The sequence below is a fragment of the Martes martes genome, assembly GCF_963455335.1.
Source record: "Martes martes genome assembly, chromosome: 17".
Lineage (NCBI taxonomy): Eukaryota > Metazoa > Chordata > Mammalia > Carnivora > Mustelidae > Martes > Martes martes.
Genome location: NC_137905.1, coordinates 27,126,775 through 27,153,145, shown reverse-complemented (window position 1 = coordinate 27,153,145; position 26,371 = coordinate 27,126,775). Strand labels below are relative to the sequence as shown.

General features: G+C 41.4%; 1 protein-coding gene across 1 annotated transcript in view; it reads left to right on the top strand.

The window, feature by feature from the left end:
* RSPRY1 (ring finger and SPRY domain containing 1) overlaps positions 1 to 26,371 on the top strand; it is a 45,085-nt gene that overhangs the window by 11,281 nt on the left and 7,433 nt on the right. Inside the window, exons 2-13 of the mRNA XM_080829660.1 lie at positions 2,420 to 2,924; positions 7,604 to 7,656; positions 8,342 to 8,454; positions 9,544 to 9,670; positions 10,731 to 10,789; positions 12,663 to 12,729; positions 13,139 to 13,270; positions 14,180 to 14,295; positions 15,414 to 15,557; positions 21,207 to 21,318; positions 23,858 to 23,960; positions 24,296 to 24,448. Of these exons, the coding sequence (XP_080685786.1) occupies positions 2,575 to 2,924; positions 7,604 to 7,656; positions 8,342 to 8,454; positions 9,544 to 9,670; positions 10,731 to 10,789; positions 12,663 to 12,729; positions 13,139 to 13,270; positions 14,180 to 14,295; positions 15,414 to 15,557; positions 21,207 to 21,318; positions 23,858 to 23,960; positions 24,296 to 24,448 (1,529 nt within the window). The 5' untranslated portion in view covers positions 2,420 to 2,574. The remainder of the gene's footprint in view (positions 1 to 2,419; positions 2,925 to 7,603; positions 7,657 to 8,341; positions 8,455 to 9,543; positions 9,671 to 10,730; positions 10,790 to 12,662; positions 12,730 to 13,138; positions 13,271 to 14,179; positions 14,296 to 15,413; positions 15,558 to 21,206; positions 21,319 to 23,857; positions 23,961 to 24,295; positions 24,449 to 26,371) is intronic.

Genomic DNA, 26,371 nt, shown 5'->3' with positions numbered 1-26,371 from the left:
TTATGGCATAGTAAGAAACTATGACAATCCAGCATGGATTTTGATATAGTCTTAATTGGAATGAGGAGTAGTTTTAAAAATTCTGGTGTAGGAAGAGGTGTTGGTAAGGGGAAAAAAGCAAGCCACAGAACCATGGTTATGGCATTGTCCTAGTTAAGTTTAAAGAAAGTTTTGTGAGTATATAATAATAGGTATGGAAACAGACACGTGAAGCTTTTAGCGGGGGTTACCTCTGGGAAAGGGAATGGGCTATGAAGAAAGCCTTTCTTCTCAGAAGCTTTCACTTTTCTATAGACTGTATGCAGCATTTAGGTCCTAAAAATGAGCGCGCATCCATTTTTTGTTTTAAAAAGTCAACAGATAAAGTTTTAATATAATACTTGGGCATTTCAAGGAGGTGCACTAGTGGCATATCAGCTGGGCAGACCTGCGAGAAAACCTTGGATTCTTCACCCCCTGTCCTCTGAATTGTTTGAACAGTACCCTCTGAAAATTGTGTGAGAAGGATGTTAGGTTTTGGTCTTTCTCAGAAAGAAGCATAATGTATAAGATCAACTGAAATTTATACCAGGGACCCTCTTAAAAGCATTGTTTGTGATTTCTGTCTTCTGTCCTTTAAGCACTGAAATCTCTTGGTTATCTGGGGGAATTGTCTCCCATGGTCCCTGCAGTAATGGCACTGCTTTCCGGTTTAGAATGTGGACACAAACTCCAGTAAACATACTCCAGTTACATCCTTTTAAGTATAATCTCCAAATTTTAAAGACAGCCTGACTGTTTGGGGGGAAAAGAACACCAGTGGTATTATTTGGTTAGGCCGTTGCTGTCTTGGTAATCTGGAGGGAGATAATGTCTGTGGCCTCTCTTCTCACTTCCCATCCCCCTCCTGCCCTTCCTTTTCTTGTCCCTCCCCCTGTCTACACAGATTAGATTATTATATGTATGTGTAAAGACGTTCTATCTCCATCTGTCTCCTTTGCTTCAGTTTTCCTCCATGAGCAGTAATGAAACCACGCAAATATTTAGAAGAATTTGCTGCAAATCTGTCCCCATCATGGAAGTAACTTCTCTGGCCTCCAATTCCATTGAATTACACATTTTATTTATATCTGTCCCTGAGTGGGTACTCAATATATGCAGATTTAATTATAAATAGCCAAATGTAGAGAGTCTGGTCTCCAATAGTCTACTCTCTATTGCTCATGTGTCCATTTGTGCCCCTATGGGCCCTGTCTCCGGGTCTTGGTGTGATTTTTTACTTTCTGTTACCAAGCCCACCCTGTCCATTTTCTTCTTCCAGATCCTCCTTTCTAAACCTAACCAGATTTTCTCAGTTTAATAAAGAGCAGCTTCTATCATTAGGTTTTCTGTTGATGTGTGTGGAATGAGAATGGCCATCCATTAATTCCTGGAAGGCAGGGCCTGTGCCTTGTCCTTCTTTGTTCTCCCAGTGCCTCCATGGTGCGAGCATAAGGTGCTTAGTCAGTATTTTTAAACAAAGAGAATTGGTGCATCCTTCTTTGTAACTTTTTATCAGACATGTCCTACAACAGACTGATCATTGTGAAAATGTAACCTTGTGATACATATTTGCCTCTCCCCAGTCTTGCTAATATAACAGAAAAACTTTGTAACTGCTTGTGTAATTTCTGTAAATTCTCAAGAGTCCCTCCAAATGGGAAATCTGTGCAGTTTGGTGATTGCATTCAAGAGAAACACTCTGTCTTTTATTCCTCTGGATATTGAGTGGGTGCTATATCATTTGTATCAACTTTTTAAGCAAGAAACATCTGTAATTTGATAGTCTGTTTGAAACATACTAACTTTTCTCCTACATTTAAATTTAAAAAGGAGTTCATTTTTCAGAATCCATGGAAGGAGCCCTTGAAACACATTCTTCTAATGTATTTCAGTATGGGTAGAACCAAACATACGGTGTTTTTTGTTGTTGTTGTTGTTGTTGTTGTTGTTTTTAAGATTTTATTTATTCATTTGAGAGAGAGAGAGATCACAAGTAGGCAGGCAGAAAGAGGGAAGGAAGCAGGCTCCCTGCTGAGCAGAGAGCCCGATGCGGGGCTAGATCCCAGGACCCTGAGATCATGACCTGAGCTGAAGGCAGAGGCTTAACCCACTGAGCCACCCAGGTGCCCCTCACACATATGGGTTTTTTTATTTGTTTGTTTGGTTGGTTTTTTTTAATGGTAACTCATGGGAATGGTTTAGCAATCAACTTTATAATGATAAAAAGGAATTTTTAATTGTTGATTTTCTTATGCAAAGGTACCTCTTTGTGTTGGAAACCTATAAATATAACCAAAGATGGTTTGTCATTGTAATCCTAATGCCTACAAAATCAAACTAAGAAAGTTTTGAGTAATCAAATGAACTTGGATTCATTTTTCCTTCTCTTTTTTTTTAGAACTGCCACTGGATGACCCGGATTCCCTGTAATTGATAATGCTGAAGATCAGTTCTACAACTTTCTTCCACATTCAGTTGTTAAAAACAAATAGAATGCAAGTTCCTCGACTCCAGATTATGAAAACAGTACTTGGAAAACTGAAAACTATCTAAATGATTGTCTTTGGTTGGGCCGTGTTCTTAGTGAGCAGAAGCCTTGGCCAGGGTCTGCTGTTGACTCTTGAGGAGCACATAGCCCACTTCCTGGGGACTAGAGGTGCCACTGCTACCATGGGTAATTCCTGTATCTGCCGAGATGACAGTGGAGCAGAAGACAGTGTAGACACCCAGCAGCAGCAGGCCGAGAACAGTGCAGTACCCACTGCTGACACGAGGAGCCAACCCCGGGATCCTGTTCGGCCACCAAGGAGGGGCCGAGGACCCCATGAGCCAAGGAGAAAGAAACAAAATGTAGACGGGCTAGTGCTGGACACACTAGCAGTCATACGGACTCTTGTAGATAAGTAAGTATCTGACTCCCTAGTCACCCCTCTGCAATGAAAAATGTTCTATAGGAACCATAACTTTGGGGTTCTTCCTTTCATTAGAGTATATTCACCAAGCCGTGAGCTTACAAGGCAAGGGAGAATATTTTATTTCTCCTCCAGTGGCAGAGTAAATTATAAGGCTTGATGTTTTTACTTGCTACATCTACTACTATCTGGAAATGTCTAAACATTTCAATAGCAGAGAACACTAATTAAAGCTACGATCTTCATTAGGGCATGTAGTAAACACGGAGTGAGTTTGTGTTGCAAGCTGTAGTAGGAACTAGTTTCACGGAGACCAACTCTTACCTTGCTTGCCTGTCTACACCACTGACCACAGAGTCAAGATGAGTTATTTTTCCAAGAGCATGGCTGCATGCACTTTCTGTTGGCAATGTAAAGACGGGGTCAAGGAGAGTATCCTCCTCCCTTTTTGTATCCCTCATTTGGCCATCTTAGATCCATTTGGGAGGCTTGTAAATTGAAACTGCAGGGCGCACCTGTACCTTTTTTATTTCTCCCCTGCTTTGTCTAACTCTATTTGTGAAATCCCAGATTGAATAACAGTGAAATGGGAGAACATGGTTCAAGTTGAAAAAATATTTGACTTAACCATAGTTCAGTAGTTAGGAGCAAAAGTTTTAGAACCGCAGTGGACCAAGTTTCAGATTTTGACTGAGCTCTTGAACTAGCTACATGACACTGGGAGAGTTACTTCTCTAAGCCTCAGATTCCTCATCTATAAGACATAAGAAAATCTTTCTTACAGAGATTATCATGAGATAATATATACAAAGAATCTAGCGTAGTGCCTTGCACATTCTAGTTGCTTAATAGATGATCATTTGTGGGTTTTTTTTAAAGTTAGATGTGGGTTCTTTTTGCTTCAACCTCTCCTAATTTAAGTATCTAACTATTTGATGAGCATTAAGCAAGGTATACCTGTGCAAATTTTTCTGAGGTGCTTTTTTTCCCTCATAGAAATAAATTTGTTTTGCGTATTTTTCTATCTGCTGTAGAACATGCTGGGGAAAGGTGGCTCTTACAAATATTCTCCGTAACCGGTTCAGAAAGGCCTTCCTAAGTTTATTAAACCAGCCTTTGTAGTTCTGGTATCCCAACTAATTTAATGTTCATATTTTTGTAGAAAATATTTATTGAATATAAATCTATGCCATTTTCACCCCTCAACCCCAGGCAAGGGGCTAGAAGCTGTTATTTAAAGTTTCTTCATGGTGACATTTAAAACATACTATAAAATTATAATGAGAAGTTGCCCTTCCCGAATAAGGAAGTAAACCATGAGCAGTGTTCTTTAAGCTCATTGAAAAAACAGGTACAGAATAGACTTTGCCATATTTTTTAAAAGAATGATTAAGAGTGTGTGGGAGCAAGGTAGGAGCTCTATCTCCAAGATCTTAGAAAATATTATAGATTATAAGTGAACTTGTTGATGAAGTACATGAAGCGAGCAGCATACATAATTTGAGGAATAGGGTCACTTGTATCTTAAACCTGCACATACCAAATTATCACTATGACTCTTCTGAGAATGGACAAATAGGGCAGATGAGCAGCAAGTGTGACGGGACCTGTTACAGAATCTAATGGCAAAACAGGCTTCAGACAGTTACAAACCTAGTCACCGTAGCTTCCTTTTCAGAAGCTACTGAAGGAGAAGAATTTCATAACCTATAAAGTTGATAAGGCTGTTAAAGCTAACTGTGAACGATAGGATAGATGGACTTAGTACAAGTTTACATAAAACGATGTAAGCAGATGTCGCAGTTAGAGAGCGATGGGCCTTGATTGTTCTCTTTCTGCTTGTACTTAGGAAAGGGTGACGTTGCTCTGAGAGGAGAGCAGTTTCTAAAGCTGTAGTGAGAGAGTCACTGTAGGAAACACACTTTAAATACATTTATTTTAAAATCATTTTGAAGTTCTGTTATTTGCACTTTTTTGATAGAGACTTCATATTGAGGTCATATGACCTCAGATTGTCATATGGTTTGGAACTATAATCTACGGAGTCCTGATGGAATTTTTTCCTCACTGAGTGTGTGTGTGTGTGTGCGTGTGCGCGTGTGTGTGTGCACGTGCTGCCTCCCTCTCCGTCACACTGTCTTTCTGCCTATCTCTCTTCCCGTCACTTTCGTTGTCATCCCCCTCCACATTCAGGCTATGAGTGAACCTAAAATTGGTGGTTCCGAGTTCCCACGTCACTGTGAGAAGCCCACGCCCTGCTGCATGACTTTCTTTGCCTTTTCTGTCACTGGAGACTCGGGCCTTGTTATCAGTTGTAGCTCATATGATCATTCATAACTTATGCAACTTTGTTCACTGATTGGGGAACCCTGTCCAAGCTTCACAGGTGGGGTTTTGGTCCCCATCGCCTACCACGCAGGCTTGTGGCTCCTGGTCACCTCTGTCTAGTTTCAGACAGTGAGCCACAGTGTCCTACGGCTTTAGCTCCTGCCTCCCACCAGGAATTTCTGCTCCAGTTCTGTTCCAAGAAGAACTTTATCTTTTTTTTTTTTTTTTAATGTAAGGATGTGGGTGGCCTTTAAGTGCATCTGTGTAGAATTGAGGTCCTCATTGTCTTTATTGGTCACTGACTCTGTCATATTTTTATTATTTTTTCCTTTTCCCCTAACCCTATTGTCCCCTTTGCCCCCCACTATCCAAATATCAGTGGGAAACCATTCTCGTGAATTTAAGGTATGTTCTTCCAATTTGCCTGCCATATATTTATGTCTGTACAGGAAGTTTACATTAGTGTCTTGTGTGTGATTTTAAAAACTTACATAAGTGGGGTACCTGAGTGGCTCAGTCGGTTTAGTGTCTGCCTTTGGCTCAGGTCATGTTCCCAGGGTCCTGGGATTGAGCCCCACACGATCCCTGCTCAGCAGAGAGCCTGCTTCTCCCTCTCCCTCTGCCACTCCCCCTGCCTGTGCTCTCTCTCTCTCTCTCTGTCAAATAAATAAGTTAAAGAACAAAAAAAAAAAAAAGCCGTAAGTGATACAGTTGTAAAAATTTTTTAACTTCTCTTAACATTATGTTTGAGACCTGTGTTATTGTGTGTAAAGCTACAGCTGCTTCTGACTCCTGCAGAGTATTCCTTTGTATGCTTGAAAGTACTATATTTTGTTATCCTGTAATATGGTGTTGGTCACTTCGACTAATTCCAAATTTTTGTTCCTACAAATGTGGCACTGCAGCAAATAACCTCATATGCATCTATTACCTGTGTAATAGTTTGTCTAGTATTGTTGGGTACATTTAATTTCATTATTGCCAGATTGCTCTCCAGCAATCTCTGAGCTGATTTAAGACAAATCTTTTAAATGCAAATTTTCCCTTAGTTATGGAAAGGTACAGGATATGTCAAATAAGCAGTACCTAATGAATACCTGAAATGAACTTAATAATTCCCATATCACAAGATTTTTCTGAGGATTAAATGATTGAAGACAATAGTTTTTGCAGTTTTCTTCATAGTAAAACAGAGAGCCATGATATGTAAGTAAATGTGAATGTATTCCCTAAGTAATTAGATTTACCATTATTTGATGGAAAGTATTTTGTTCATTATTGAAGCTCCCCTAAATCACCTCCTTAAGATTCCTAGGATCACAGATTGAAACCCCACTGAATTAAGGTATATAATGCCATTTTAGAGCAATGTCTAGAATTTTTTTTAAAGACTTAATTACGGGACACTTGGGTGGCTCAGTCAGTTAAGCACGTCTGCATTCAGCTCAGGTCATGATCCCAGGGTCCTGGGATCGAGTCCTGCATCTGGCTCCTTGCTTAGCCAGGAGCCTGCTTCTCCCTCTGCCTGCTGTTCCCCCTGCTTGTGAGCTTTGCACATGCACCCTATCTCTGTCTGACAAATAAATCTTTTTTTAAAAAAATAAGGAATTTTTTACTTGAGAGAGAGCATGAGCACAAGCCCAAGCGGGGCAAGGTGCAGAGGGAGAGGGAGAAGCAGACTCCCTGTTCAGCTGAGAGCCCCAACGTGGGGCTGGATCCCAGGACCGTGAGATCATGACCTGAGCCGAAGGCAGATGCTTAACCAACTAAGCCACCCAGGTGCCTCCAGTGTCTAGAATATTAAATAGCTCCTCGCTTAAGTTTGGTTTCTTTTTCTTCTAACACCCATTTTATGAAGTTCAAACAAATAGTGATATTTCCCAGAAGAACACTTAAACATAAAGATGTTTATGTAGGACCTTGCTTCCATAAATCCTCTGTTGAGATTATAATCTCCCTTCCTGGTGTTTCTTTGAAGTAAGTGGAGGGAGATGATGTTGACCTCCCTGGCTCATCTCATTGGCACTGTGCCTCTAAAGGAAAGTTGAAAGTAGTTACCTGGCCTCCAGTTTTAGTCCTGTGCTTTTACTTCAGGCCAGTGGTGGTCCTTTCCTAAGCCCTCCCACCCATTTGATTTGTGGGCCATCACAGAGGGTGGTTAGAAATTAGCTCATGTTGTATGTATTGGTCCTTATAGAGTGGAACTGCAGCAGTCTCTTCCTCCCCTCTCCATATCCATTTCTTCTTTCTCTCTCCACTCCCACACTTTCAGTTTGAATTTTTATTTGGAATTGTTATTTCTTAGTTCTTCACTTTTGATGTCTTGACTATTTGTTTTTCAGTGATCAGGAACCTCCCTATTCAATGATTACATTGCACGAAATGGCAGAAACAGGTATTCTTAAAGTTTTCTTAAAATACTTTCTAATGAGTTAATGACTATGAAAAAATGTGGCCACTTTTTTTTTTTTAAATAAGATCCCAAAAGTACTTAACACACATGTTCATGAAAAAAAAAAAAAAAGCCATTAGTGTATGGAAATTTTCCTGTACAGGGATAATAACTAATAACTACAGTATACTACATCCTGAATATATAACTATACTTCTCAGTATTGGTTTTATTTCACCAAAATTATTAAAAGAAAAATTTGGGGGGGGGATCTGGTAGATCTTTGACCGTAGCCCTTCCAGAATGGGGAGGACATTTTTTGTCCCTCAATTTCCTAAGTGTCATTCTGAAAGTAGAGCCAACTGCTTCAGATACTTAATCTTCTCAGTAAATGCCTATGTCATAAATAAGGTGCTGAAACTATTTTAGTTATAATTTAAGAACCCAGGACCATATCTTCAGTTTTGTCCAAACGAAGATGCCTCCAAATCACCAGGCTCAATAAGTTAAGAATCTTTGGCTCTACCATGATGACTACAATTAATGACGATGTCCGTGCCAGTGTTAGCTGCTTAAAAGCCAAAAGTATTTCTATTTTGTTGTGAAGTCACCTTGTGTTATAAGTTCTGTATTTTCAGATTTTTAAAATAGTCGCTCTATTCATAGAATCTTCTTGATTTGCTCTTAGATGAAGGATGGTTGGATGTTGTCCAGTCTTTAATCAGAGTTATTCCATTGGAAGATCCACTGGGACCAGCTGTTATAACATTGTTACTAGATGAATGTCCATTGCCCACTAAAGTAAGTCAATACTTGGCTTTTATGAAACTGTCACCTATGCTTAAACCCAGGATGAACATCCACAAAGAACTTTTGACATAATGAATGCATTATACATACATATACATTATACATTTATACATTTGGGGTCTGTTTCATTCAGTATCAACTTTATTATGTAAACTTGCCTTTTATTACTAATGAAGTGCTACATCCTCTTTCTGTCAATAGTTTACTATAAAGCTTTAGTTTAAAATGTTAAAAATGAAAGCATTTATATCTGAAATGGCAATCTGTATTTGAAATTAAAAGAGAACGTTCATAAAAGAGAACATTGCTGAGCTGATTATTTTCTTACCCTCTGCTGAACAGTTTTCTCATTACAAAAGGTTTTCTTTAATGTTTCCTATTAAGAGAAAAAAACTGTTACATTGAAAGCACTTGTGAGTCTTAAACATATTAAAGACTGGCATAACCTTGATTTTCCCTTGTATAGAACGAAAGTATCAAACTTTCATTATCTTAGTCCATATGTTCTATGGACTACGTTTTTTCAAATTTTGGATGGTGGCATCTTTCATTTGTTTAAGCCTCAGACATTTAGGCACAACATGGAAAACATTACGGACAGAAGAGAAAAGCCTTTGGCCTAGTCACTGATGAATTGACCTTTGCCTAAGCTTATGATGGGTTTCTTTTATAATTTGCATCAAAAACTCTGGTGAGATTTGCTCTTGCTTGATTTAAAAAGAAAACTGTAAGTCACTTTTTACTTCAACATTACTAAGGCCCTGTTTTTATCAGTCATTTTGGCATTTGGGTGGATTTAGTCTGTTTAATGATTCAAGAGTATATTGTGTATTTTTTTATACAACTGGTACATTTTGAATGAAGGGAAATCTTAACAATTCATGTAAGAAAACTTCCAGGTTGATCAAATAACATTTCCCATCAATAATGACATCATTGGGTGGATTATATCATTTCTTTATGTTCCTTCTGAGTTAATTTAATAGCTGGTGAGGTAGCTTTCATCTCAAATTATTCCCTTGGGGGAAAAAAGCCTAAGTAATCTATTTATGGAATCCACTTGTACATTTTTGTTTTTAGGATGCACTCCAGAAATTGACTGAAATTCTCAATTTAAATGGAGAAGTAGCTTGCCAGGACTCAGGTCATCCTGCCAAACACAGGAACACATCTGCAGTCCTAGGCTGCTTGGCCGAGAAACTAGCAGGTAACTCTGGAAACCTCTACCAGGAAAGATCTTCAGTTGTTTGACATAAAGAGGAAGACTGCACTGCAGGTCTTTAAGCAACCCTTTCGTACTAAAAAGGAATGTCTCTGTCCCAACCACCACCACCAAAAAATACATACATAAATAAAAATTTAGGGACAGAACTTACTGGAAAAAAATTACTCAAAAGCCAAAGAGATGAATGCAATATAATTTAGCTTTGAGGATTTTTGGAGGGACACTTAACAAGTTTTACTTAATATGCTTTAAAATTAGGAATAAAAGGCTAAATTCAGTATAATAAAGATTATGTAGTTATATATTTATGCATATAATAGATAAGATACATGTATATACTTTATAAAGTTTAGCCAGGTAATGGAGACATAGTATGTTGGGGAAGAGGAATAAGAACATTAAATTGGAGCAGTTCCTGAGAAGAGAAGCAGATATTTAACTTGCTTATGGACATGACCCACTTTAGGCAAGTTAATATCCAAATATAGGTGAATACCTCAGCTAGTTAATCACGTATGGTGAAAGAAACAACGGATTCAGGGTGCTTGGGTGGCTCAGTTGTTAAGCGTCTGCCTTCGATCCAGGTCATGATCCCAGGGTCCTGGGATCAAGCCCCGCATCAGGCTCCCTGCTCAGCTGGAAGCCTGCTTCTCCCTCTCCCACTCCCCCTGCTTGTGTCCCCTCTCTCACTGTCTCTCTCTCTGTCAAATAAATAAAAATCTTAAAAAAAAAAAAGGAAAGAAAGAAACAACGAATTCAAAATCAGGACACCTGGATGCTGGCTCTGGTTCTTCCACGTGTACCCCAAGTGCAATGGAATGAGTCACTTCACTGTGGGTTCAGTTGCTCAGCTTTGAAATGGGAACACTGCTATTCCCTGCCTCAGAGCAGGAGGCTTAAATAAGACAATGTGCATGAGAGTAGCTGTCTGACAGTTCACAAATCAATTTTATTGTTACTAATTACTTGTTATTATTAATTAATTGTTATTAATTAATTACTGGCCCATTTCATTATATCTCATGTTTGTTGTGTTGTCTAGGTCCCGCAAGTATAGGCTTACTTAGCCCGGGAATACTGGAATATTTGCTACAGTGTCTGGTAAGTAAGGTATCAAAGCCAGTTTTTCTTAGTCATCTCCAACTGTGCATTTTTCTAAAATTGCCAGTTTAACCACTGGCACAGAGAATGGAATCGGTTATAAATTTTATTTGCAGGTGTTTCCTGAGTATTTATCTATTCCCTCCTATTTTAAAAAAAAAAAATGAGGGTGGGATAGGAATTCATTACAAGCAAAAGCAGCCAAGCTGGTCTGGTTTTAAATTTAGTCATAGCTACTATGACTGGCTTTTGTGTGTGTCCTTAGAGTCTGCCAAATGGTAGTAGGGACCTCCACAGTGGAAACAAAATTACATGGCATTCCCAGCCAGGAAACTGTCAGGTCAGATTGCCAGTGTCTATAAATCTCTACTCCTTCCCTCCCTCCCTGGCTACCACTCTTCTAACTGTTGCCATAGAGTATTTGATCTATTGTCTGTGAAGCTTGTGGTTTGCTGAAGTGGTGCTGTCAGATGACTCACACGGGCCGACTGCAGACTTGACTGGTCTGTATTTGTAAAAGTTACTTTTGCAGGCCTAGTGAGCACTAGCCTTCTTCAACATCTGAAAGACCTTATTTCTCAGTACCTGTATGATATGTACTTAAAACACACACCACTATGCTAAGCAAGCACTGTGGGGATACTAAAGTAGTATAACAGTCCTCTGCCCTCAAGAACCTTCCTGATTGACTGAGGGAACAAAACTACCCTACCCAGACAAACCACTTAGCCTCCATTTTATGACAGGATGTGATTAAGGGCAAAATCGTGTCCTTCAGACTAGTACCGTAAGAGTTCTGAGAGGGTGACGGAGAGGGGTGGAAGATAGGGTTGGTGAGAGCTGAGAGAGCTGTGAGAAACAGGCTTCCTCATGAACTTGGGCCGTCAGCGGGATCACATCATAGGTCAGGATTTGTCCCTGCACCCCGGAGGGAAAAATGGGTTTCTTGGCTAAAGGCATCACCAGCAGAAGACCAGAGATAGCAATGGCCATGCTCCTGGCATATTACAGAGAACCGTTTGATCAGGAGACAGTGTTCAGAGACAGGAGGATAGGCCTGGACAGCTTGGTGGGGAGGACTTGGGGCCTGCAAAACCAGACAGAGGGATTGAAAAGTGGGTATGGCAAGAAGCAGAGTGCTGGACAGGCTTTACTGCGGGGCGGGCTGGTGGTCATATGAGCTTTGCAGAACCTTTGAGCCCCAGGGAAGTGAGTAGGAATCATCGGATGTTCTGAGTTCCTTTGCTCCTAACGGAGCTGTGGGAAAGGATGGCTGTGAGAAGGTGTGATGTTAAGCAGGAAGACCTTTCTTTAAATGGGAACACCTGTGATGGGAAGTTAACTGTAGAAGAGCGCTCTCCCACCCACCATTAGCATTTGTGCAATTCCTTTCAGAGAACAGACTGAAAACTAAGCCATTAGTTGTTCCTTTCATCATTTATCATTTTGGAGCTTGGGGTAACCCTTTAAGGGCTCTGAATAAAAGTCATTCTTAGCTACAATTCTAGGTTTCTGCTTGCTTGCTTAAATGAATATAAGAATGAGCATAGTTTTATTTCACAAAGCCCTAATACAAATGTTACTAAGTAGAATAACATAGTGCTTTTAACAAAATACTTTTGAAATCTGCGTATCTATCAATGGACCCAGTGATTTCCAAAAAATAATAGAAGATTTTATGAGACTTATCTTGGTTCCTCATTACTAACAGTATTAGCAAACAGAGAATTGAGGATGTAGAAGAGTAAAAGTTTTCTGACTGCTCCCAACAAATCTAGCACATAATGGGTACAAAGAGGAAATTGCTAACTTGCCACCTCTGCAGGGGAATGATGTTTTTGCTTTTTGTTTTTTATCTTTTATTGTCTTTCAGAAGTTACAGTCCCACCCCACAGTCATGCTTTTTGCACTTATCGCACTGGAAAAGTTTGCACAGACAAGTAGGTATAGTGACTTATTGCACTAATGATCTTCTGTATCGGTTGTTAAAAATCTTATTTTTCTTACTTACTGGATGAGCATACACTTTGAGCCTCATCAGACATGCACCTGTTCTGTTTTTATGTGGATAGATGCCTCACGGCCAGTAAGATGTAAGAGGAACAGAAGCCAAGAGTCTTCTCACCCAAGAATCAAAACTTGTGACCATGGTTACTCACTTTTTATAGCTAAAAAGTTAGTGAGGAGATTTCTACTTCCCAGAAAATAGTTGAGGCTCTTGGACTATGTCATTATTCTAGTTTCCACGTTTTCTGATGGCCTCTCCTCACTCCTTCCTACCCCTTACCTGCCCCGCAAATCCTCCTACTCTTTCAGGGTTGATTCAAGGTGTCTTGTCTTCCCCAACAGGTGAAAATAAATTGACTATCTCCGAATCCAGTATTAGTGACCGACTCGTCACCTTGGAGTCCTGGGCTGATGATCCTGATTATCTGAAGCGTCAAGTCGGTTTCTGTGCCCAGTGGAGCTTAGACAATCTCTGTAAGTAAGCGTTGTCCTTTCTTAAAATTCCTGCTTCCATGTCCAAACCCATTCTTTATATAGGATCACTGTTCTTCATTTTGTAATAGTGAGTGTGACATTTTCCTTGAAAAGGCCGATATTGTCAGTTGGCCGTATTGTAGCAGGAAAGTATTCTAGGGACCCTCCAGATGAAAATTATATGGCATAGTATAATTTCAGCACTCTCCTGTTCAGAAACTTTTACTGGTACCCCACTTCCTGGTGCATCCGGGCCGTTAATCAGATGGCAGTGTCCAGTCAGCTCTTCCCTACACAGACTGTCTCCTCACTGTCTTGCAAGCAGGCCCCAGTCATCCTGACCTCTCTAGGCCTTTCCCTCACTTGGAGTTCCCTCTCTTTACTCTTCTCCCTGTCCTGATACGGCTCTTCAAAACTCAAGACACATCTTTCCTACACCAAGAGGGCTGCTCCTGGCTTTTCTTTACCTCCTCAAGGGCTGCTAGAACTAAAACTATCCTGCTACTAAATCCTCACTCCCCCAGCGCAGTTAGCACATGTGCTAAGGCATGGCCGGATGTGTGTACCCTTCCTCCTGCCGCAACATTGTGGAGAGTTGCTTTGTGCACAGCCTGTGTGGTGCCCATGACAGAATAATCCAGAAAAGTCGAAGGTGCATTTGTTGCATGCACAATAACAAATACAGGGAATAGAAGCAGAAACCTGGCAGTGCCATCCTAGCTTGTCCCAGCTTTTGCTTGATTGATCCTCATCCAGTCGTGCAGCAGAAAGGCAAGGTTTGAAGTCTCCCTACCTGTTCTGCCATTTCTGGGCACCTCCACTTCTTAACTGGAATGGCAGCCCACGATGACACTAGGTTTTTTCCCACAACAGCCTGCCTTAGAAACACGACCACTTTTTCTTTTGCAGTTTTAAAAGACAGTAGGCAGCTGACCTATGAGAAAGTGGACTTGAATAGCATTAGGGCCATGCTGAACAGCAACGATGTCAGCGAGTACCTGAAGATCTCGCCTCACGGCTTGGAGGTAAAGCTTTCATGGCCTGGACGGAACATGCGGGGGAAAGAGCTTGTTCTCATTTTCACACCCTGCTTCTGAACAAAGAGCCATTTCTTGCAGAATAGATGGAAGTTTATGTCGTATTCCAAGAGTGGGTAGAGGTGGAAGTGGCAGGGAGAGGGTGTTTACGGTGTTAACTCCTTAATATCCCACATGGTGCCATACACATAGTAAGAACTATTAATATTTGACAATTTGAAATTTTTTTGTAGTTTCAAGTTTTTATTTAAATTCTAGTCAACATACAGTGCAATATTAATTTCAGGTGTAGAATTTAGTGATTCATCACTTACATACAACACTGGTGCTCATCACAACCCATTTAATACAGTCTCCCCATCCCCCCACCTCCCCTCTGGCAACCCTCAGTGTGTCCCCTATAGACAATTTGATATAAGTATGTCTGTTTTCAATCTCTGCCTCTTTATTCAGCTAAAGGTGCAAAGACTAGTGTTTCTAAAAGAGGCCCTTCTTTTTTGAATCCCTGCATCACCAGTTATATTCTGGCTAGCGCTTCCCCTCCTCCTGTATGTTGGAAATGTTGCCGATTTGGTGGTGCAGGTTGATGAAAGCTGCTTATGTACAGGAAGGCACCATCAGGCACCAGACACGTCAAGATTAAAGAGCCGTTTGAAGAGTGGCTGCAGACAGCTCTTTGATCTTACGTTATTGCCAAATGCCTGCCGTAGTGTTCTGCTTTCAGTTATTTTTAGGTTCCCCATCTTATACCCTTCAGTGTCCTCCCCTCTCTGCATCCTAACAAGTGCAGGCTAAGGCCGTGTTGATGCATTCATAAAAGATTCTATCGGAAGGGTACTTCAAAAAGTAGTCCTCGTTAATGCTTACTGCAGCCATCTTTGAGGCCTTCCAGCCCTGTTAGAACTCCCTAGATGTAAAGCTACAAAAGAGATATGTGTGCTTCATTCTGTTTTGCACTTTGTGTCACTGAGAGGATGCACGGAGAAGGAAACAAGCGTCCACCAGAAGCTTTAATAAGGAAAAAGACATTCTACCTCTGGGTGTTCACTTAACTTCCGCAGTCTCAGGCACTGATGGTGGGCTGTCGCACGCTTTGGTTTTGCCAGGCTCGCTGCGATGCCTCCTCTTTTGAAAGCGTGCGTTGCACCTTTTGCGTGGATGCGGGGGTGTGGTACTACGAAGTCACCGTGATCACTTCTGGTGTCATGCAGATCGGCTGGGCCACACGAGACAGCAAATTTCTCAATCATGTGAGTACCCTAGAGAACGGTGTAAAACGGGGACAACAGCAGCTTTTTGGAGAGTGGGTGGAGGACACAAATTTTGCAGAGAGGTTTGCATTATGATCGTTTCTCGGGCTGAACCAAATGCTGCCAGACCCCTCACAGGGGTTTGCTAACCCGGTTCTGAAATAGGAAGACACAAGGGAAATTGCCCCTTGGGTTTTTTTCCTGCCTTGAGTTTTAAATTTACACCTAGAGGTTGGGTGTTGGGTGTGTCCTTTGTCTTTGTAGGCTCTCCTCCAGCCCAGCCAGATCTCTGGCTCAGTTCTTATACTGGAACCCGTGATGCCTTTTACCTTGCATTTAAGCTCAAAGAACTTTGTAGGAATTCTCTTCCTTTCATAAAATACTAAATGTTGGCTTGACTTCTTTTACTTGATTTTTACTTTGTAACTAGTGGGCACATTTGTTTTCAATATTTAGCATTTATCTTCTGTTGTAGAAAGCTGTCACGTAAAGAGGGAAGATGAAACCCGCTAGAGGAAGCAGGATTCGGCTACCGCTACTTGCGTGTCCGAGGTTGGGGTTCCTCCCTTTCCTACAGATGTTGATTTCTTGCCAATTTATACGCTTCAGATGCCCAGCCTGAACAGCTTTCTTGAGTTATTCCAATTTTAAGCTGTTTGGAATTAATCCAGTTTTGATCTGGAATCTTTTATGGACATAGGATTTTTACCCTTTGAACTGGGAAAACTCCTTGGATTATTTTGTTCATCTAAACACTAATCTCCCATATGGATGGGTTTTAGAAGTGAACCAAAGTGAGCTTGCCTGCCAGAAGTGTAGTTTGAAAGGGCCCCTTTCAGTGAGGCTGTATAATGTCTTAGAATTGTGCCTGGTGTTTTGCTCAACTCCTTGCTGGAGAGACAATTGGAGGAAGAGGGCCAGTAGAGAGGTCAGATTCTTGTCCAGGACAGAAAACTAGACCCCATCTACAATTGCTTTCTTTGGGAACTTGCCCTGATGAAGCGCCTCCTCATTGACTGGACCTTAAGTAAAACCTGGAAGCGTGGGGCTCGATTGTGGCACCATGAAGTCAGAAGTACATGGGTCTGGAGAACAACGCCAGTTAGTCTCTTAGTTCTCACCTTGGGCCCTGATTTAAAGCAGGTGGTATCAGTTGCCCTGACAGCCTGCCCCAAAGGATGTCCTGAAGACAATTTTTTTAGGACTTGGGGGAAAAAAGTTTTTATTTCCAGAGCATTGTCATTTTAGAGCCAATCATCTGATTCCCACCACAGTGTTTACAGTCATAATTTCCATTTCCCGAATGAGAAAACTGAGCCTAAAAGAGGGACCTAAAGAATCTCAGACTAGAATTCAGGCTCCTTCCTGTTCTACAGTAGTTGTTTTCTTCAGAGTTGAAAATGGGAAAAATCTCAGAGAATTAGCGAGCCTCCTCCTTTGGATGTAAAAAATTGCTCCAGAACTAGAAGAAAGATGGATTCCTTTAGGGGGGAAGCTTTGATACAGCATTTGTTTCTCTTCATTTGCTAGAAAACACACCACAGATCTAGGTGTAGTATATCTGATTCTGAATATCAGAAACATTTTATTTTAATAACTGGTGAAGCTGGATCATTTTTTCTGGTGGATTAAACTGATTTCTCCCAATAGTTGCAAAAACTTTGGCTCCTCAAATTAAGAGGCTTAAAATCTGTTTTCCTGTCCTCTAAATTGTTTAGTAGACTTTTAATTTCTTTCTTTAAGTAATGAATAACATTTTTTTCCCTGATCCAAGTAATGGTTGATTCCCTGTTAGAAATCAGTGAAGTCTGAGATCTCCTTTCCCAAATGTAGAATTGTAATCATCATGTTGCCAAACTTAAAACTTTGCTTCAAATGGACATTGTTCTGGTAATTCTGAATCTTTTCGCTTGTACAGACAGGGTGTGGTTTTATGGAATAAGTCATCTGTAGATACACCCAGTTTCTTGAAGACTTGAAGTCCATCCACACTGCCTCTTGTTTTAACTCTTATTGCTTAGGCTTTGGTTTTGAAAGGATGATCAAAGTGTTGGGCTCAGAGATCGAGCATTAAAATGAGAAGCTTAGGGGTGCCTGGGTGGCTTAGATGGTTAAGTGTTTGCCTTTGGCTCAGGTCATGATCCTAGGATCCTGAGATGGAGTCCTGCATCGGGCTCCTGCTCAGCAAGGAGTCTGTTTCTCCCTCTGCCTCTCCCCTGCTTGTGCTCTGTCTCTCTCTCTCTCCCTCCCCCCCTGCTTGTGCTCTGTCTCTCTCTCTCTCCAATGAATAAATTTTAAGAATCTTAAGGAAAAAAAAGAATTTAAAATAAGAAGCTTAAGGATAGCCCTTGTTCAGGTCACTTAAAAGAATATTTTGTCTTACTGTGTTGTATATTTTTATGGAGGTTTCGGTGGAGCAAATCTTTAAGGTACATTTTGAGTTATCTAAAATATCTTTTGCCTTTTCATAAGCATCTACCATGTGACAGGTCTTTCACATACTGTCTCTAATCCTCTCAAGAATTTGGGAAGGTATTATTCTCCCATTTAAAGATGAGGAGAGTAAGGTTCTGACAAATTAATTTACAGACTTGCCCATTGTCACCTAGCCTCCAAGTGCTGGAGAAGAATCCAAACCCTGGTCAAAATAACCCGTGCTCCTTCCCCTCTTGTAGCCCCTTGCCTTGGAGAAAATGACTCTGCTGTCTTAAACAGAAAAGGGGAATAACTTGGAAGCCTGTTAGGAACTCCCAGACTTGAGGGGTTTGGAAGCAAACAGGCACCAAGGCAACATCCAAGAGTCAAGAGACAAGAAATACTATAGCCAGTGTTTTAGGGGTCCAGGATGCCAACACCTCTCCCACAAGTCCCTCACCATCACTCCATGTGGGGTCACTCAGACCACCCTGGGTGTCTGCTGGAAGGGTCCAGTTGGCCAAGCCTACATCCTACCCTTCCACCTCCAGAGCAGGAAGCAGGACACTGTATCTTCGTTACACTCCCTAAAACCAGAGGTGGGTTAGAATGCCGGACAGTAGAAAAAAGGATGGTGTTCACCACATGAGAAAGGATTCAGAATATTTCCTAAGTGACAAGTTATGGATAAAACTTTCTTTGTTTTGGGCACCTGGGTGGCTCAGTTGGTTTAGGCGACTGCCTTTGGCTCAGGTCATGATCCCAAAGTCCTGGGATCGAGGCCTACATTGGGCTCCCGGCTCTGCAGGGAGTCTGCTTCTCCCTCTGACCTTCTCCCCTCTCATGCTCTCTCTCACTCTCTCTTTCTCTCAAATAAATAAATAAAATCTTTTAAAAAAATTTAAAAAAAAACCTTTCTTTGTTTTTAGTAATGTTTTCATTACTAAAATATACATGACCATAAACAAGTAGATCAAAATGATCACTCCAAGTGCTAAGCTAGCTACCCTGTTGTCTCATTCACCTGTCTCAATCAATGAAAACCATAGTTAGTCCTGCTAGGAATGTTTTCAGGTTGACAGAGAGTATATCTAGATTGCTCTCTGAGATGTCAGCTTAAAGGGATTTTTTTTTTTTTTAAGATTTTATTTACTTATTTGGCAGACAGAGATCATAAGTAGGCAGAGAGGCAGGCAGAGGGAGAGGAAGGGAAGCAGGCTCCCTGCTGAGCAGAAAGCCCGACGTGGGGCTCGATCCCAGGACCCTGGGATCATGACCTGAGCCAAAGGCAGAGGCTTTAACCCACTGAGCCACCCAGGCGCCCCAGCTTAAAGGGATTTTTAAAGTGCATCTCTGCTTGGCAGAAGGACCTACATCTTAGTCTGTAGAGTTGATCTGTGGTTGAAATTATTAGAGTTCTATGTTTGTCCACAATGTTGCTGTACTGTGAAATTCATCCCGGGATGGAAGACATCGCGTGGTAAAGTCTGCTCTTAACCAACTCTTGTCGCTAGGAATCGTCTAGAATTTCTTTCCATTGTTCCATCGAGGACTTTGTAGGACATTAGAAAGTGAAGGTAGAAAAGAATTGCTTGCCTTTGCCTATGCCCAACACCCATAAAATAAAAAATAAGTTTTTTACAATAGGTTTTGAAAGGAGGCAATAGCAAGGTGTTGTTTCTAGTAGATTGATGAATTTCTTCTCTGCCTGAAGACAAGTAGATGCAAGTTTGTTTAACTCTTAAATAGTCTGAGTAGTGCATTCAGAACAGCTAGTTCAGAAGCCTCACTTTGGAGAACACTCACAGAATTCATTATATTGTAGTCTTAAGTAGTCAAGGAATGTGTTTGAGTTTTTTCTCCAGTTGATCTCCTCACTGGGGCACCTGGCTGACTCAGTTGATAGAGCATGCGATTCTTAATCTCAGGGTCATAAGTTCAAGCCCCACATTGGGCACAGACCCTACTTAAAAAAAAAAAAAAAAGGTGGATTTGATCTCCACTGCATTGTTTATCCCCATAAAACAAGCAGACTAGGGATGCCTGGGTGGCTCAGTTGGTTGAGCGGTTGCCTTCAGCTCAGGTCATGATCCCAATAGCCTGGGATCGAGTCCCGCATCGGGCTCCTTGCTCGGCGGGGAGCCTGCTTCTCCCTCTGCCTCTGCCTGCGCTCGCTCACTCTCTCTCCCTCTCTCTCTCTGACAAATAAATAAAATCTTTAAAAAAAAAAACAAAACACAAGCAGACCATCACCAAAACCTGAGCTCTTACTTGGATTTGGCCCATATTTTCAAACCTTTTTTCCACTAAGAATCTTTCACTATTGACCTTTAAAGATAACAGCTATCTGATCTACATGGTTCCTCTGTTTTTTCACAGGCACTTAAAATAGGCCCTCCTGGTGGTTTAGTCAGTTAAGCATCTGCCTTCGACTCAGGTCATGATCCCAGGGTCCTGGGATCAAGCCCCATGTCAGGCTCCCTGCTCAGTGGGGAGGCTGCTTCTCCCACTCTCTCTGCCTCTCCCCTGGCTTGTGCTCTCTCTCACTCATTCTCCCTCAAATTAATTAATAAAATCTTTTAAAAAAAACACTTAAAATAATTTCTTAAGATCCCATCCATGTTTTAACTGTAAAATAACTGAAATAGTTAAAAGGCAATAAGTAATAAAAGGAGCTGCCAAGGACCTAAATGATGCTTCAATTGAGCCCACCTCAGAATAGCTATTAGTTGATCATCCACTATAACCTTTCTCTTGTCTCCAGTTTCGAAATTTCTGAGCATGTGGTTGTTACGCAGTCTACTGCATGCAAGAAAGACCAGCTGCAATGAAGTGGAAAGCACCAGTCTTGGAATCAGAAGATTCCAGGATCCAGACTTGACTTTCTGAGTAATGATTTGCCACTGGGCAACATGGTTGACCTCTCGGACCTTTGAACCCTCTATTTCTTCTTAAAATGTAGTATCATGCCACCAGCCTCAAAGTGGTTAGTGAGGATTCACTGAACTAACACATGTGAAACTCGGGAGATATTTGTTGGTGAAGTCATTATCTAGTCACAGAGAACCAGGCCTTGAGGTCAGAATTTTGGTATCTTCCAAGAACCATAGACTCCCTTCATCCAGAAAGTTTCAGATTCCAGCCACCAGGTTGATGGTTACAAAAGACACACCGTCTTTTCCCAGAAAATAGCAGACAGAGCTTGCTAATCTTCTGGGCCCTATCTCCCTTCAGGAAGGCTACGGCATTGGGGACGACGAATATTCCTGTGCCTACGATGGCTGCCGGCAGCTGATTTGGTACAATGCCAGAAGTAAGCCTCACCTACACCCGTGCTGGAAAGAAGGTATTCATTCCTCTCTGTCATGAATTTATCAACCAGGTGAAGACATCTGATTATGATGAGGCATCTGTGATGTTAGGCCTTAAAATATTTTAATGGACAAAGATGTGATGTGTAAAGGGATATGAGCCTTTGTATTCCCTGTCATGGATGTGAGCATTATTCTTCCTGATAAGTTCACTTCTGGTGGGGCCCTTCCTTTAGCAAAATCATTTCAGGCTTCCCTGCTAGACAGGGAGTCTGCTTCTCCCTCTTCCCTCCCCCTTCCCTCCCCGGCTTGTGCGCACTCTCTTTCTCTCACGTACTCTCTCAAATAAATAAAATCTTTAAAAAAAAAAAAAAGATAAATATGAATTCTAGTTTCCTGAAACTCACAATGCCAGGATCAATTGTAGCACATTCCACGGACTGAGCCAGCCAGGTGCCCCCTGGGAACATGCTTTGAATCAGCATCCAGGGAAATACTGAAGACGCTGACGTTGTAATGCCAGTAAAATGAGGAGTTTTCAGAGCGAGATAGGAACAGGCACTCTTTAGTGACCACATTCTGGTCCCCTCTAGAGCAGCTTTTAAGGACCACTTGAGCACTTTCAGCCTCAAACATACCTGCCCAGCTTCCGTTCTCCAGCCATCAGGCTTGGAATGCTGAAGGGGGCATGTGCTGTCAGGACTCTCATCATGGCTCTAGGATTTTGGCAGGAGTATATCTTACCAATTTACCTTATGATCTCTTTTGCCCCAGTCAGTGTTCATTCCGTCCAAGACCTTAGACTCATGAAAACATTTATTAAGGAAAGATTCAAGCAGCAAAGTTAGAGCCATGCAATTTGTTAAAGGGTTTAGATTATTGAGTCTTTTTACCCCCAACTAAATACAGTGAAAACCCCCCTGCTATGGCACCATTGCCCTGGAGGATTATATATTCTTGGGGGGCCTTCTGGTGGCCCTACTTTGTTTGAGGATGTAGAGCCATGTAGTAGGGGATGGAGCCTCTGGAAAGATTTTATTCCCAGCTTTGAACAATACAGGGCAGAGAACTGAGCTCCTTCTCCAAGCATCTCTTGGTTTCCTGCCCTGATTAGCATTATAGATGTCAACTGAATTTTCAGACATGCTAAAAGAACAGGAATCTGGCCACTGCTGTGAGGGGATGGCTCCATTTAATTAACTCAGTTGACAGTGTGGGAAAAGAGAAAACTGGAAAAGCCAATATAAGCCCTCATTTTAATAGCTGGCAGGTTCTTAAGGGAACATAAAACCTCTCCCTTCAGCAGACCATAAGATAGAGGCACTGTTGGCAAAGATTGCCTCATTTGTGTTTTTAATAATTTTCAAAAGGATTACTGAAATAATATGTTTAGCATAAAACTTTGGAAAATGGCATTTTTTAAAAAGATTTTATTCATTTATTTGAGAGAGAAAAGAGCATAAGCAGGGGAAGTGGTAGAGGGAGAGTGAGAAGCAGGCTCTCTGCTGAGCAGGAAGCCTAATGCGGGGCTCGATCCCAGGACCCTGAGATCATGGTCAGAGCTGAAGGCAGATACTTAACTGACTGAGCTACCCAGGCACCCCAAAATAACATTATTTTTAATGGCTTTTTCAATAGCCCATTATATCATTGAACTATACCAGCCAGTGCCCAGAGAGGTTGGAGAGTTACATTTTTTATTTTTATTTTTTTAAACTATGATGAAATAATATAATAAGCCATTCTGGTTTCCCAGAATAAACCCCTAGAAGGGAAACTCTTCTGCCTGGGGGATACAGGACTTAACAGCTTTTGCCATCTATTGGCAAATTCTCCTCCACCAGCTTTGAGTATCCATATTCCTTATCATCACTGTATAATTTCATGTGCTTACCTTTGACAGTTGAAAAAGCAAAAACTGGGGCACCTGGGTGGCTCAGTCATTAAGCATCTTTGGCTCAGGTCATGATCCCAGGGTCCTGGGATCAAGCCCCCACATCGGTCTCCTTGCTCAGCAGGAGAGCGTGCTTCTCACTCTCCCACTCCCCTAGCTTGTGTTCCCTCTCTCGCTGTCTCTCTCTCTGTGTCAAATAAATAAATAAAATCTTAAAAAAAAAAAATAACCTCTTAAAAAAAAGAAAAAGAAAAAGCAAAAAACTTTGAGTGAAGATGAATGGTTTTTTATATGTATGTATGTGTGTATGTATGTATGTATGTATGTGACCTGCTTTTGGACAGTTGTTACCTCTAGGAGTTAAAACTCACTAGAGAGGCAAGGAAGCACAATATTTTGACCTTGCCATATTTCACTGATCCCAAAATGCACATTTCCCCACATTTTAACATCCTCGAAATTGGGATGCAGCTTACAATTGATTAATTAGCAGCATTTTCTTCTTCATGGTACATTAAAATATTAGATCAGCCGCAGAAAAAGCAAGGAGGATGAATGTGTTAATACGTAGCTGCAGATGCAGATTTAATACAGTGACATAATTAACCCTTGAGATACTGAGCAGAACCCCAGCCGTGGTGCACACCCTTACCCTAACAATGCTCCACTTTATCCACTAGGAGACACAGTGGGATTTCTGTTAGACTTGAATGAAAAGCAGATGATCTTCTTTTTAAACGGCAACCAGCTGCCTCCTGAGAAGCAAGTCTTTTCATCTACTGTGTAAGTAGCTTTCCTCAGTCAAAAATTTGGTAGATTCATGGAATTCACTTTTCTCCAGAAGAAGACTTTGTCCATTTATGTGGTCAGTTGTGATGAGAAATCATTTTATTTCGAGTCATTGGGGGCCCGTTTGATCATACCTGCATCTGTCTTGAAGTTTGGTATAGGAAGATGAGGGCAGGATATTGTCAGGGTCACAGTGCTGTCTAGGTTAGTAAACAGAATCTGTCACCCTTCTTTTCTGCTAGGGTACAACATCTCAAACCCACTTTGTGTATGAGCTTTATTCTGTTTTCATGAATTCTCTTGACCTCTGTCCTTGTTTTTATTTGTAGGTCTGGATTTTTTGCTGCAGCTAGTTTCATGTCATATCAACAATGTGAGTTCAATTTTGGAGCAAAACCATTCAAATATCCACCATCTATGAAATTTAGCACTTTTAATGACTACGCCTTCCTCACAGCTGAAGAGAAAATCATTTTGCCAAGGTAAGGGATCTGCTTAGGCTGTCTGCAGACTTTCACGTGGCTCTCATGGGAAGCTGAAACAGCAGTTCCTTGAGAGACTTTTTTCAACTTTTTATAAATAATTTTGAAAACTTGAGTAAAATGGATGACCTCCTAGGAAATAAAAATTACTCAAAGAAATCTCGGAAGAAATACAAACAAACCAGTTATTATTATAAAATTAATTGAAACAAAGTAAGGGGTATGTCCCCAAAAATACCAGATCCGGCTGGTTTCACAGGAGATTTCCACAAAATTTTTAAGTAACAGATAAATTACTATTTAAAATGTTACAGAACCCTCAGGGCACCTGCATGGCCCAGTTGGTTAAGCGGCTGCCTTTGCCTCAAGTCATGATCCCAAGGTCCCAGGATTGAGCCCCGTGCCAGGCTCCCTGCTCAGTGGGGAGTAATGCTTCTCCCTCTCACTCTCCCTCTGTGGTAGGTCTCTCTCTAGTAAATGAATTTTTTAGAAAATGTTACACAATCAGTTGCTCCTGACAATCCCAGGCGAGCAGTTCCTCCTGCCCCCCTGCTTTAATAAATTCACCTTTTTGCACCAGAAAAAAGAAAAAAAGTTACAGAACCCAGAAAGAAAGAGGACTTCCAAATAATTTTTATGAGCTAAATAACATCAGTATAAAAACCAGACAATATAACACATGCACATACACAAAAAAGCCCCTCCAACTAACTTTACCTGAATGTCAGTGAAAAATCCTAAATATCAGGAAATCAGGTATATCTTTTAATGCGCTTTTAACTTTGGGATTTAATGAAACATATTTCTTTTTGGGTTTAGCCACATGGCAAAGATGCTGACACTGTTTTATAGTCCTTAGGACAGTAAGTTTTACCCGTCGTGGGTAAAATTTCACAGCCCTTCTTTGCCAGAAACTGTGATTGGCATTAATTATCCCCTTGGATGAATACCTGCTTTTCTCCCTTATGAGATGACATGATCTGTTCCTTAAGCTGGGAAAGACTCCAGCAGCTTGCTGGCAATGACCTCAACTTGAAGCTTGTTTCATGATATGAGCCAAAGGTTATCATTTTTTAACAGAGCCGCTTTCTGGGCGTGTGTGAGGAAGAGGGTTCCTGCTACTAATGCCACACATGTTATATCAGTGACAGAGATTGCTTCAACACTCACAGAGATCACAAAGACCGAGTTGTAGCCAGGGTTGGGCCGTCATGCCCCTGAAGGTATCTGTAACATACTGTTGTAATCCTCACTCCTGTTTTGTCTGAAAAAGCAGGTCTGTAAAGAGCCCTTCTGGGCTGTGCTTCACCTTGGACTCAGTGTCTCAAGGCTGAAAAGCGGCTCAGCAGTTTCCAGATGAACCAGAAAATGTCACATGTGGACATTGTGTCATTGTCATTGTCACATTGTGACATCACATGTGTCACAGTGGAACCTCTGTAATATTGAAGGAACAGAAGGGCCACTTACATACCAGCTCAGGGACCGGAGGGTCATTCCTGGAACTCCCCTTCAACTTGTGTTGGTCCTAACAGAGATTCTGAACTTTAAACTCTTCTTGGTGATGGTCTGAATACTGCACTTGTCTGTCATACCTCATTCTTTTTTTTGCTTAGCCTGTTTGCTTGGGTGTAGCCCAGCAATCGGCCTGCCTTGTGACGTACACCCTGAGAGGGGAGGGCAGGCCCCAGCAGTTCCGCTGGAGGCCGGCCTCAGTTCACACTGCTCCAGCATTTAGGGAACCGCCCCTGTAGAATTAAACTTTGCAAAGGTCAGATGGCAATAGGCGTCACCTGTTAAAAAGTCTCCTAATTTTATGGGCAGCTTCTCCATAGTCTCGTAGTTCCCTGTCAGCTTGGCCCCAGGTGCAGCCTGCCCCGAGCGAGAGGTGAGTTGCAGTCGAGGGTGAGCTTACGTTGCCCT